General features: G+C 43.1%; 1 protein-coding gene across 1 annotated transcript in view; it reads right to left on the bottom strand.

The window, feature by feature from the left end:
* Positions 1-14,452, bottom strand: part of tmtc2a (transmembrane O-mannosyltransferase targeting cadherins 2a) — a 110,113-nt gene that overhangs the window by 34,234 nt on the left and 61,427 nt on the right. The window contains exon 3 of the mRNA XM_061714223.1: positions 99-933. Within this exon, the coding sequence (XP_061570207.1) occupies positions 99-933 (835 nt within the window). The remainder of the gene's footprint in view (positions 1-98; positions 934-14,452) is intronic.

Below are 14,452 nucleotides of genomic sequence, written 5' to 3' on the forward strand. Positions count from 1 at the left end.
AACTAATAATAATAGAGGACTGAAAGAGGGTCTACTAACATCTGGAGGTCTGAACCTGCTCATAAAAGGATTTCCTTCACATCTGGACGTCGTCTCACCTTTTGCAGGGTTCACGTTAATCCCAGACTTGTAGAGATTCTCCTCGTTGCTCCAGTCTCCGTTCCTCTGGACGGTCCTGAGCCCGTTGAGCAGCACCAGCCCGGCGCAGAGCCCCCCCAGCACGGCCCTGCGGCCCCGAGTCCTCAGCCGGACGTACAGGCTCCGCGCGCCGGCGGCCACCAGGAGGCAGAAGCCGATGCTGGGGATGTACAGAACCCTCTCGGCGATGACGAAGCCCACGTAGAAGAACAGGTTGGTGGCCGGGAGGAACGGCAGGGCCAGGACGCCCAGCGAGAACAGGACCAGGTTCTCCGTGGGGGGCAGGGAGGTGGGCGGGGGGCCGTGGTGGAGCCCGGCTGAGCCGTTCAGGGCCGGCTTCGGCTTGGGCGGCCCCTCCTCCGTGTTGTGGTTGGCGTCGGGGGCGTGGCAGCCGTTGCCGTTGGTGACGGACTTCCCGTTGGCGACGTGGGCTCGTCCGTTGCCGTCCTTGGCTTTGGCCCCGCGGAGGCCGAAGGCGGCCAGCAGGAGGAAGCCGGCGTAGAAGGCGGCGGAGTGGAGGTTCCTCCAGTCGGCCAGGGATCGGACCAGCGGCACGGCGTCCATGGACCAGTCGAAGCTCAGCCGGTCGGGGCACAGCAGCAGCCACGCGTTGGCGGCCGGCAGGTACAGGAACGTCAGCGTCCGCGTGAGCAGCTGCGGCGCGTCGGCCGCCGGGTTGTCGGAGTTGGAGAAGTTGGGAGGCTTGTTGCCCATCCAGTAGAGACGAGCCGAGAGAAGGACGACCCCCCAGGACAACAGGACCAGCAGACTCAGCAGAACACTCACGCTCTTCCTCTGGAACAGGACACCCTTAACAAGACACACACAATGTTTAGTATATATGTTTAATATACATTTGGTGATGTACTGTATAGTGCAGGGGGCGGCAACCCAAAATGTTGAAAGAGCCATATTGGACCAAAAACACAAAAAACAAATATGTCTGGAGCCGCAAAAAATGGCAACACATGCTGCATTAGTTATAACTGGGGGAAGATTTTTTTTTTTCATTATGCACTTCGAGAAAAAAGTCGAAATGTCGAGAAAAAAGTCGAAATGCAGAGAAAAAAGTCGAAATGTCGAGAAAAAAGTCGAAATGATGAGAAAAAAGTCAAAATTTCGAGAAAAAATTTGAAATGTCTAAATTAAAAAAGGAAAAAAAGAGAAAAAAAGGAAAAAAAGGAAAAAGAAAAAAAGGAAAAAAAGGTCAAGCATTTTTGAAAAAGCTCCAGGAGCCACTAGGGCGGTGCTAAAGAGCCTCATGCGGCTCTAGAGCCGCGGGTTGCCGACCCCTGGTATATTGTATGGAATATACAGCTCAATGTAGTTAGACATTGTGGTAATTACCACAAGAGTGACGTTGCTAATGTAATGATGTGGGTGGGGTTAATGGAGTGATGTAATTTTATGTATTTATTTATGTATTCATATATTTAAAGTGTAAAAAAGCAATATATATATATTTTTTTTTTTTTTAAAGATTTTTTTGGGCTCTAGTGGCCCTTTATTGAAGATGCAGACTGGAAAGGGGTAGAGAGAGAGAACGGGGAAGACACGCAGCAAAGGTGCACAGGCCGGGATTCGAACCTGCGACCGCTGCAGGAGGAGGACTGTAGCCTCAGTATATGAGCCGCTGCTTAACCCACTGCGTATTTATTTGTATTATTTATTAACAAGATTTGCTAATAAAGTTTAAGAAAAAAAATAAAAATTAAGTGTATAGTATTGTATGACGTATATATGTAAATGTACTTTTATGTGAATGTACTTTTAATCTTCATGGACCCCAGGAAGATTAGCTGGCGTTTTGCGTCCGTTAACGGGGATCCAAAATAAAACAAAACTAAAATAAATGCTTTCTCAACTCTTTCCAGGTTGATGCGCTGCAACAATTACGGTACTTTCTGCAATATAAGGCCCTTAAAATCCTTAAACTTTCTCAAAAAAACATCAGTGCGCCATTTAATCCGGATATATAATATAAATTAACAATGCCATGGTGTCGAATAATAACGGACATAAGAAACAGCAAATCAGACAGGCCTCCTCTCTGTCCGTTTTTGAATCCCTTGTCAAAACCCCCCTGTTCTCCTTGGCTTTTAACACTTAGCAAGAAAGTTGACTTTATTTTATCCTTTTATTCTCTATTTTATTCTTTTATATTTTATTTTATCCTATTTTATTGATTGATGGTATGACTGTAGCCTTTATTGTATGTCTTTTAACTTATTTTATTTATTTTATTTAACATTTTATGTCCTGAGTCTTTTCTTGTTATTTATTCTGTACAGCACTTTGGTCAGCTGTGGTTGTTTTAAACGTGCTTAACAAATAATATTGGATTGGAAACAAACAAACTGTGACCTGGTAGGAAGTAATTGAACTTAACCATCATTTCAAGACCCAAATCCAGATTTTGCCTGCCTTCAAATTTCTCCTCAAACAGGAAAACGCTACGACGTCTTATGAAAACTAGATTAAAGTCAGCGTCATTCAAACAGCGGAAAACCTGGAAGGAACTGTCCAACTAAAGCAACTACGTACCTTAAGATACGTTTTTATCATCTGAATAAACTCAAGTTACTGTAATTTCTGCACTATAAGGCCCTTAAAATCCTTAAATTTTCTCAAAAACCGGCAGTGCACCCTATAATCTGCATGTATGAATTTTGTTGCGCTTACTGACCTCAACCTGTACCACTGAGCTCAAACATCTGTCAACATGTTTTAGTGACAAAAACAAGAAAAAGCCGAGGCACTCAAGAAGTTAGAAAAATTAAAAGGCCTTTATTAAATCATGGCTTAGAAAAAGTTAAAATGCCTAGAAAAAGTTAAAATGCCTTGTTTTAGTGACTTTGGTAACAATGGTTGATGGTCAGACCGTTCAGACACAGTAAAGTTGGTCCTTGGTTGGATACGGGTTGCAATGTTAGATAACTAATTATGTAGCGCTGAAAGAAACCATCATCCACCATCTAGTCAGTGTTACCTTACTGTAATTAGATGTCAACGTCAGGTTTTTAGAGTAAACCCAGTTTATCCAATTATTATCAAATGCTGGAATACAACGTTTTTCCAACCTCACACTAACTTCAGGTACCGCTATCGCTGGCAACGATGAACCAATCAGAGAACAGGACGTAGTACGACTTTACTTTTACGTTTTATTGGTGGATTTGTGGAAGACGAATGATTTAAAATGTGAGTATGCAGTAATCACATGTTTTTCGTGGGGGTTAAGTTCCAAAAAGAACCCATGATAGATGAAATCCGTGAAGTAGTAACCTTTATTTTTTTTTACAATTATTATACAAGGCTTCAAACTGCGGACATCAGCACCAGCACCGCGACCAGAGTAGTTCAGAGTGGATCTGAACAGGAGAATCGGTGCAGAACGTTTTGTCGACATTATGGGTTTTGGAGAAAATTTGCAAACTTCAATTTGGCAAGCTATTTTATGTACATGTACAGTACATATTAAACCGTAACGTTATTGACACACAGGAAGTGAAGAAGCAGAGAGACCGTTTAGCGTTTAGCCAATCAGAATGCAGAACACAATGCAAATCCGTGAAGCAGTTTGACGTGAAAGGTGAACCGCGTTATAGCTAGGGATTACTGTATTTTCTGTTTCAGTTATTGTGAACGAGTTGAATAAAGTTCGACCAGACTGTTTTGTTTTGCTTTATATAAGTTTAATCATGCGCCTTATGTATGAAAACAGGCCCGTTCATTGATATTGCGCCTTATAATACAGTACTTCTGTAGGATCATTGCTTATGTCTTTCCTTCTTGGCATTGGGTTAACACCCACCTGAATTCAAGACCAGGTTTGCACAATCAGCAGCACCTGGATACGACGTCTTAAACCCTCCAGAGGCAGTAAAGGGGGGGGGGGGTACTTCGTATTGCCCATCTCACTTTTCCTTTTGTTTGATGTATAAACAATGTTTTATGTTGAATAAAGTTGACTTTTATAATATTTTCCACAGAAACCCGTGGGACTGAAAGGAGACAGCGATGATAAATTTGCCTCAGTGGAATAAAAGTCTCTCATTTATCAACCCGCTGCAGCACGATGCAGAAAAACCTCAGCAGGGAAAGTAGTTTTGGGGCCGTTGTTGGTTGTTTTTCAGGGATTTAAATCCAACTCGTGCAGTTATTTGGTCCTCCGACGCCCCGGCTCACTCTTGGGGAGTCAAAACCAACCGGAGCCAGGAACAATAAAACTCAGCCGACATGAAGAAACGGCGACAAACGCCGGCCGCTGAAAGAGCCTCTTCGACAGATGTGCTCTCTAATGATTTTTCACTTTCAGCGAGCGACGATCCGGCGGGTTATACGAGCCCGCACCCATCAAACTCCACATTTCCTCTTGCCAATAAACTCGAAAACTAAAAAAAAAAGGTTTTTAGGATTAACAAGGGAAAAAGAAGAGAAAATCAGAACAATTCAGGAACTTTCCGTACATTAGCGGACCACAGTCCCATCAGTTGTGACCCAGTTGTGGTTGACTTTGAAGTGAACTTGCAGCACGAGAGGTTTTTCCTCGCCGGCGTGAATGTGACTGGTAAATCAGCTTAGACGTTGCCGTGCTGGTATGTAGATGCAGTTTACATCCCGTAAGAGCATTAACTCTGCAGCGGCATCACAGGCAGGCCCTTTGTCACGCGACGGCTCTCTTCATGAAACAGCTCCAGCCACAACCCTGAACTCTCCATCGCTGATTTGTTCAATTAAACTCATCAGTGAAAGAAGAAAGAACCAAAAATGACGACATGGATGGAGTTTAAGAGAAATATTTATACATTAAACATCAGCTGTGACCTCCGGTTGGCTTGTCTAACTCGGTTAACAACTGCTGCTGCGATCATGTACAGGGAGGTTAACAATACTGATGATACTAGCATCATCTGTAACAATTTGCAATAATTTATTGTTTTGCAAAGCGCTATTACAAGTGTTTGCACATGCCTCCGATAATTCTGTTGGTGTTGATGTTTTTAATGTGCCGTCTGTCTGTCTGCATTGCAGCCTTTTACTCCGAGATCAATTTCTACCGCGAGAGATTAATAAAGCGAACGTTGAACCTTGTCTAACGTGATGATGGAAATAACTGCAGTACTTCGACTTAGTTAGTTAGTTTTATTTTGGTCCATTAGTCAATCAAAACATGCACCACAGTAAAGCTGGATATGTTAATAAATGAACCAAAAAAAGGTGTAGACTGAAGCCGTAGCTTATATAATGCCTACCCTTTTTTACAATACATCACATCACAACAAATCAAAATAAAAAGTATTACAGAGATCAATTACAACAAAAGCATGTGATATAGAGGATTTACAGGAGAAGCTGCTCTTGGTCATAGTTAATATTTATCAATTGCCCTAAGTTTAAAATTTTTTTTGAATTTGCAGATAGAACTACACATTTTTAGCTCATCACAGAGACGTAACACATCGTTTATTCAGCTACACGTAGCATAAAGATCGTACCCGGTAGGCTGAATAGGCAGAATTAACGTAACAAGCAAGTTACCCGTTAACCAAGTTTCTTAGTTGTATTTAAGTTAATAAGGAGCTGGTTCCAACAGCGAGTCGATCCCTGTTGACCCTGATGATGCTAAAGGGTCCAACTTTGCACAAGAATATAATATTTTTCGGGCTATAAGTCGCATCAGTCAAAAAAAATGCGTAATGAAGAATATACCAAAAATTTGGACACCTTCTCATTCAAACAAATGGGGAAGTGTGTCCAAACTTTTGGTCTGTACTGTATAAGTCGCACTTTTTGGGTATTTTCGTAACACATCAACAGTTATTCAGCTACACGTAGCATAAAGATCGTACCTGGGAGGCCGCATAGGCAGAAATAACATAACAAGTTGGCGAGTCCAACAAGCCAGTTACCGGTTTCTCAGTTGTATTTAAGTTAACTAATGTTTAAATTACCTAATTTTCAGTGGTACATACCGGTCACGAGACTTAAGCGCCCTCTGGTGGTTGTACGTAATATTTACTCCTTGGTCATGTCGTTGTGAACATGTGAAATTATATATTTTTATAAATCGCTGGACAACCAAACTGAAAAAAAAGTGTGACTTATAGTCTGAAAAAAGACGGTAAATATATTTATATATTTGGTGCAAAAACAACAGTTTTGGTCTTCATGTGAACCCCAACAGACATAATTAGGGGTGTGTCTCTGTTTTCTTGAGTGACAGGTAATTGTACCGGGATGACCCGCCCTGAGCCTTCAAGGGTTCAGGGAAGAAGGTCAAAGTTCATTCAAGGGTCCAGGTCACGGGCCGAGGTCCGACTGCTGCTGGATCGGAGCCACGCCAGATGTCACCGTCATAAGACGTTACCCAGAAACCCCCTCTCTGCCTCTGAGGTCGAGCCAGGTTTCTTCCTGTTGAATGGGAGGTTTTCCTTCCCACAGTCGCCTGGTGCTTGCTCCGGACAGACGGGGGAGGGTCGTATCTAAGAAAGGTTTCAATGCAATCTGTTGGTTTCCTTTTTTCTTGAAGTGCCTTCGGATGACATTTCTTGTGCTTTTGTACGATATAAATAAATAACGCTGAATTAACAACGTCTGAAATGAGGACAGAGGTGTCCGAACTAACGTCAGTTGACATTAGATCCAACTATTGACCCATTGAATGGAGCCAGGTCCAGTTCTTCTTCTGGTATGATCACCAACCAGAGCATTTATAATCCCCCATAATAATAAATAATAATCCCCTATAATCCCCCCCACAATGGACAAAGAGCAAATCAATTGCCTCTTTTACGCGGGAGCATGTTTAAGTGCGCTCACGCGTGTTGGAAAACACAAGTTCTTCATACATAAAACTGCATTAGGATTAGCATAAGAGGCTCAGTGTCGACCCCCCCCCCCCGACCCGCTGGTGTTTAAACCGTTTACTTCAAACAGATCTGAGGTGACGAATCCCGGGCCTGACGCCAGGATCTGTCCGGAGATCTGGGCTCTTTTCTGCGGTGGACTTAAGTTTTCAATTCAATTCAATTCAATATACTTTATTGTCCCACTTGGGGAAATTTGTCTTGGACTCGACAGCTGAGCCACAAATGCCTTGACAGCTACAGTGACAAACAATACATCACCATTATAGCAACAATTAGAAACACATATACACTAATTGAAACATGCTAAAAATCACCATAGTTAAAAATATAAAAAAATAAATAAATGAATACAGTTATTCCACGTCCTTTGGCCTCATGGAGCATTGTTCAGGAGTTTGATGGAGGTTGGAACAAATTAGTTCTTAAAGCGATTTAAGTTGCACTTGGGGACCCGTATCGTCTCCCAGAGGGCAGGAGCTTGTACTCCGAGCAAAGGATTGTGGGAAGGCTCAGCTACCGTCCTCTGGGCCTGACAACTGCAAGGAATGATGGTCCCTTTTCCCCGTCACCTTCATGGCTGTTTGGTTTCCAAACCTGGCTGGCATCCCATATCGGACCAAGCTCTCCAGAACTGCCTGGCAAAAATAAAAACACGATGCTTTTGTCCAAACCAAACCTCAATCAGTCTTGGGCGCAGACGGGCACTCAGACTTTCCACTTGGAAAATATTTCTGTAGATGAACTCAAAGATATTTGTGTGAGCTGACCCGCTCGATGGGCCATGTAGGACAACAGGACTGGGACAAGACATCAGCATCAGCTCTGAGACGTTTACTCCGGGCTCATCCGGCTCATCCAATCACAGAACATATTGATCACAGTCTCAAACGAAGACCGATGTCAAACGTTCGGCTGAGATTCCGCTGTCAATAATCTGATGGAGAAAAGCCGGATCCCGAGGTTGTGGAGGGAGTAAGGCCTTGGCGATAAATAAGAGTGGATATCGACTTCGTGCATAAAGGATGGAAGAGAGCGGCTTCCGCACAAAAAGGCGGATGTGATTATTGATGGATGAGCCCATATTCGCCTGTCAAGGAAAGAAATCCAATTCTGCTCGGTATCGGAAGATGAGCCAATTCCAGCCTGAGAGTCATTTGTGGTATTTAGGCGACTCGTCCTCGTCCGGACCCTCTTCGTTATCTAAAATCGTTCTTTAATCGACTTTCCAATCAATCACATCAACTCGACTACAGTCCAGCATCGGTCTTCTGGATTTAAACGGTTTGTTTTGGAGGCGGGGTCTTGGTTAGGCGAAGTTTCCGGGGCAACGCCGCCTCCCCAGTCTTGATGGATCTTTTGATAAGCATCACAATTACTGTAAAAGCTTCACAGCTTCCGAACTAATCGCTCTGAAAGGGTCGTTCAAGTGTTTTACTGGGCTACTGATTTATTGATATCCCGGATCAAAGCACCATTTGTTTCCTCAAAACATTTAAACGCTCACCACCAAAACATTTACTCTCTATATAACCGTCAGACATAAATGATTAATGGGAAATTATTATGGTTCTCCTGTAAACCACCGCTGGGGCGTACGGCCAATCAGAGAAACGAAGGATGTGATGTAGGCGGAGTCACGAGCAGGTCGAAATCAACAAAAAGCATCCGGTCTGTCGTTTTTTATGATAAAAACGGGTGATTCGTGGTGTTTTGAGCGATTCTGCGGCCATCTTGGTTGTTTTTAAGTGTGATTCATCACATAAACCTGGTTGGGATTGGCTCGGTACGTTTTGTACCAGTGTAAATAACTGAAATGGAAGAGCCATTTGACGGGAGATTATTTTTCCAAAGTTTAACAGGTGTTCAACCAGGCCATGTCCTGCCTCTTCTGTGATTCAACATAATTATTGGTGGCGATGACCATCCTCTTCCGGCTCTCTGGGTCGGGGATCAGAAGTGAAGGAGTTCAGTTAACTGATCGATTTATCAGCGGGTCTACGTTCCCGCCTTCGCCAAGGTACTGCCCGGAAGAACCGTGCAAGCAGCTGCAGTAAGCAGGATATCCGGGCTCTCCGGTCATCCAGGTTCTCCTGTCGTCCGGTCTCTCCGGTCTCTCCGGGCTCTCCCGTTGTCCAGAAGGGTGGATACACATTTTAACCAACACATTTCCATGACTTGGCAGCAAGTTTTTATATATGACCTCTAAAACATCAATGTATGAATGAAATATAGGAATAAAACTATGTAAAAAGTCACTACAGTGGAGATCTAATGACAATTATGGTTTTATACATAATAAAAATTTGTTTAAACTAACACTGATATACTAGCACTATGTTGTAGTATATGTTGTATAGTAGTCTAACATAACTGTAATAACTGTAATAATAACTGATCTGCATGATGCGCAAGATGCTAGGCACGTCACGCGTGAGAACGCGCAACTTTTCTATACGAAATATTTATTGATCAATTTTAAATTTACCTTATAGGCTGTTATTACTAAATGTTATCATTAAGTGAGAAAAATAAATTCCATGACTTTCCCCAAACATTTGGGGTGAACTTATGTTTCCAAAACTTTTCCAGGCCTTGAAAATGACATTTTCAAATTCCATGACTTTTCCAGGTTTTTTCAAAATGCATGAACCCTGGTCCGGTCTCTCCGGTCATCCGGTCTCTCCGGTCATCCGGTCTCTCCGGTCATCCGGGCTCTCCGGTCATCCGGGCTCTCCGGTCATCCGGGCTCTCCGGTCATGGCTCCAAGTAGAGCAGCTGCTCCTCGAGAGCATCTGGTGAGGATGCCTTCTTGACGCCATGGCGAGGGTTTTTCCAGACATGTCCCAACGGGAGGAGACCCCGGGGACCCCCCAGGATACGAGACTATGTCTCTCAGCTGGCGTGAGAAACTCTGGGACCTGATGAGCTGGTTGAAGTGGCCGGAAACAGGGAAGTCCAGGCTTTCTAAATCAAGATACCCCCCCGTGAGCGGACCCAATGGACAGATTTTTATAAAATTGTGTTGCATTATCCTCGTCTTCTCCTGAACCGTCTTTCCTTCATTCCCCCCCCCCTTTATAAATATCCAGCGTTAAGCCCCCCGGAGCCTCCATCTTCACACCGCTCCCTTCATTATTAGCTCTCGTTTTTATTAATCCCAGAAGTAACGCGGTCCGCCTGCTGGAACAGCAGGCTCACGGCCGACTTCCCTCAGCGTTGAGCTGCTCTCGGCTGACGCCGCGCTGCGGGGGGGCAATCCTCCGGACTTTTCTTGGTAAAGTCACGTCCCATTTAGGCTGCTCGTAAATCTCTCCGGCGTACGTACGATACGAACACACACAAAGCCCTTGGGGTTCAGCGCGCTCCTTCACACGGCGAGCATCCTCTTGAAGATCCATCACCAACGTGATTTAAGATCGGCGGGATGCACTTTTCATTTGATGATATTTTAGAAGCTGATTATCAGACGCTTTCTCAGTACAAACGTCACACTAGGTGGTTAAACCGCCGGGTCAAACCCAGGCATCAGTGAACCCTACGTGTGATTTCAGGCTCCATTTGCCCGTTGAGAACAAAAATCTGCACAGCTGAATCAAATCCAGATGTTTTCTTTGTAACCTGCTACATGCAGGATCCCTAATGGGACCTGAAGCTGGCCGACGACCGTTCTGATTGGTCGACTGATCGGATCACTAATCTCATAATTATTAAATTGCTCTTATTTAGCGCTCAGCTTTTAAGTTTTGCATGGAGGTCGTTTAAATCAGTGGTTCTCAACCTTTATGGGGTCCTGGACCCCCTGCAAAGTCGTGGTCAACTCTGAGATTGCTGTAAATCCCAACATATCCTCTTCTTCATAAAGTCTCTTTTTGCTGTCTGTTTTCTTTTTTCTTTTCCGGTGACTCAGAGTCTCCTACGTTCGAAACAAGCTGTCTTTTTTCAAAATGAGCATCATTGTTTACTTCTTTTCTTCTTATTCTTGTTTGTGTTACTGTGCTTATCGTCTTCTTCTTTGTTTTGTATTTACATTATTAATTAATTACAATTTCAAGCGCTAACTTGAACTTTTTGTTAATGTTAATGAGCATTCCCCCAAAAGCTGCATATATTTCACAATAAAAGCATTTTAAAGCGTTAAAATACAACAAATTACACTTTTACACTCTTGAAATGTTCTTTTTTCTGTAAATAGTTGGGAATTAAATTTGTTGGCGACATAACTGCAGCTCTGCAAGCAAAGGAAGATAGTTTAAATAGTTTACTACTTTGAGAAGAATTTCAAGGATTAGCTAACGTCTGTTGAAGTTCATTAATTATGTGGAAAAGTCTCAGGGAGCCAATCAAAGTGGTGTATCCTTGTAGAGTCTCTTGGCGGGGTTAATTAAGACGATGACCACAGAGCGGCGGCGGCGTAAATGACTGCAGTTGAGGATTAGCGGTAGCTAGGGCTGGGCGATATATCGAGATTTTAATATATATCGATATATTTTCAAACGCGATATGGTACGAGACAATATCGTTTGTATCGATTTAATTTTTTTTTTTTTTTAACATTTTTTTTTTATGATTTTGATATAGCTTATTTTGAGACAAATTGACTTGAATGTTTTATTTGAGATTTGCACAAATGTTTTGTTATTTGAACAACTGTCAACCTCAGTGGAAAAGTCTGCCTGTTACTGTTTACATTGTATTAATTGCACAGTGTATTTTAATTTAATTGTTATGCAGGAAAGGGATATTTGTTTATTTTATTCAAGAAGCATTTTTATTCTATATATGCAGGCAGTTTATTTTTATTTCATTTGTTTTATACATGTTGATATTGTGCAGACCTCTGTTAACAAAGGAACCTGCGTGACATTTGGCACGAGGTTTTGTATTAAAACTGACTGTTTTTTTAAGGGTTGGCCTCAGAAAAAAATGAAGCTAACAGAGATGCTAACAGAGAAGCTAACAGAGATGCTATGCTATAATGCTTTGGGGGAAACCCCAATTATGGCACAGAAAAAATATCGATATTTATCGAGTATCGCCATTTAGGTAGAAAATATCGAGATATGACTTTTGGTCCATATCGCCCAGCCCTAGCGGTAGCTAGGTTGGACTTGGTCCTGATGGAGTGAAAGAGGGGAACAAATGTGGACTTTTGGTCCTGCAGCTTGCCGAGGTCCGTGAGATCTTTAGGGGATTGTGGTGGACGAGGCCCGTCTCACGTAACAACGGTGAGAACCATCTGGTGCATTCTGGGATTCATGCTCTCACAGCTGATTACATAGAAACCAGGTTTGAGATGGAGAATACATGTTCAATACACGAGTCCGTGGGAATTTACTGCATTGGGACATCTGGTTCTGGCGCTTGAGGTTCTCTTTGGACTTCAGTTGTTTGTGCTGCTAAAATGGGATTGAGGTCCTTTAACCCACAAGAACCTTTGTTTTCTAACACATCTGACTCATCCCAACCCGAAGATCTCGTAATGATGGAGGAGTTGGGCCGATATTTTTGCCCTTCTCGGAACAGGCGGAGTGTCTTTTCACCGTCCTACCAGACGCTGACCCAGTTCAACCCGTTTAATCCAAATTAACAGACCGGGACTTAAACGAGGACCGCTGGAGCTCCAGATGTGCATCAATTAGAGATTGATGGTCGTTCAAGAAAGCACCCGACTTTCCCAACATCCTCGTTGCCGTGGCTCCTTAGATAAGCTCCTCTCTGCATCAGTTGGGGTTCAATAACTCGTGTATATGAACCGGAGCGGTACTTTTCCACTCGGAGACTCGTCTCTCCGCTTGGTTGAGCTCTGGCCGCGGCGTCTCTCCAACCAGGCGGGTAAGAGTCCGTTCAGTCGAAAACCACCGACGCTGGAAACAGTTGCAGGAGCTGGAACACTATCTTTGGCTCTCCATCACGCAGCAGCTCTGACAGCCAAATAAAGAGACTCGTTTCACGGCCGGCGGCTTCTGCTGCAGGATAATTGGCCCCGACGTTCATCAAGCCATCAAGCTGCTCGCGATGAACTTAATCTGCACGTCTGCCGCGCTCATTGAGACAAACGAGGACGGATATTTAAGCTGCAGTCTGCAGTTTTTTCATGCTTCTCTGCCAAAATGTTATAAAAAAAGATGAGCGCTGTGATGCATTATGGGGAACTTCAAGTCTTGGATTCGGAGCTTTCCGTGCAGGACTTCACCTGCGACGATATAATCGCTGGCATCTGTGTTCTTAGGTCTGCTAATTGCTTAAATCCCAGCTCGGACTTCAAACTCAAACACCTTTGAGTGAAATATACGTTGGACTCCGAAGTTTAGCAGATGAGTTTTGGCAGAGACGTCTTCGTTTCCCTAATAACGTCTTCGTAGGGCTACGTCTAACGCCTGAAGCCTCATTCATCAGCGTGTTTGTTTTCACCGCTGAGAATGGAGGATGTGGTAATGCGGTCGTCATCCAGGCATCGTTTCCACACCTTCCTTTTGTCTCCATCCATCACTTTGTAACCCCCATCTTCCACCTCACCTTGTCTCATTTCAGGTCTCATCTCGGTCTGATTAGGGAGTTAATGGGATGAGAAATGCAGCGCCGGCGGGAACACGTCTACCCCCCAACCCCCAGATCTGCATCTCCTCGCTCGCGTTTGCAGTGAGACCGCGGTCTGTTTTGATAAGAAAATGCAGATTCTTCTGTGTCCCCATCTCTGCAGCTGGAGTCCAAAACAAGCGAGGCAAGAGACAGGGTTCCTACACATTTTTCAAGGTCAAATCCAAGCACTTTCAAGGGTCATTTTCAAAATCTTCAAGCACTTTATCGCTGGGGTAAAATATCTACAGGAATATTATACTCATAATAATTTTTTCCGCTTTTTATCACAATTATGTACATTGTATCGTGCTGTAAACATCTAGTTATGTTTTACAGGGTTGCTACGGGTGCTTGAAATCCTTGAAAGTGCTTGAATTTCAACGTTGTGTTTTCAAGGCCTGAAAAGTGAAGCTTAGATTTCAGTTTAAGTGCTTGAAAGTGCTTGAAATTATAACTCTGTGTCTTTCACAAAATTGGGATCAGACTGTATAGTTTAATTATTACAAGGAAAAATAAAATCAGTAAGATAAAACCAGGGTTCCTACACATTTTTCAAGGTCAAATTCAAGCACATTTCATGCACTTTCAAGGGTCATTTTCAAAATCTTCAAGCACCTTATCGCTGGGGTAAAATATCTACAGGAATATATATACTCATAATTATTTTTTCCGCTTTTAACAATATTATGTTTCATCTTACTGATTTTATTTCTCCTTGTACTGTTTACTCAAGCATACTCCAAAATTAAATACGTACCTGCTGGACTCTACTGCCCTTATTTTTAACAGCTTGTGCTTTTTATTATTCTACTTCTTTTCTTATAATCTTATTCATAATTTCATTCAATCTTATTTGTTATTTA

Source organism: Cololabis saira, chromosome 23 (genome assembly GCF_033807715.1).
Source record: "Cololabis saira isolate AMF1-May2022 chromosome 23, fColSai1.1, whole genome shotgun sequence".
Classification (NCBI taxonomy): Eukaryota; Metazoa; Chordata; class Actinopteri; order Beloniformes; family Belonidae; genus Cololabis; species Cololabis saira.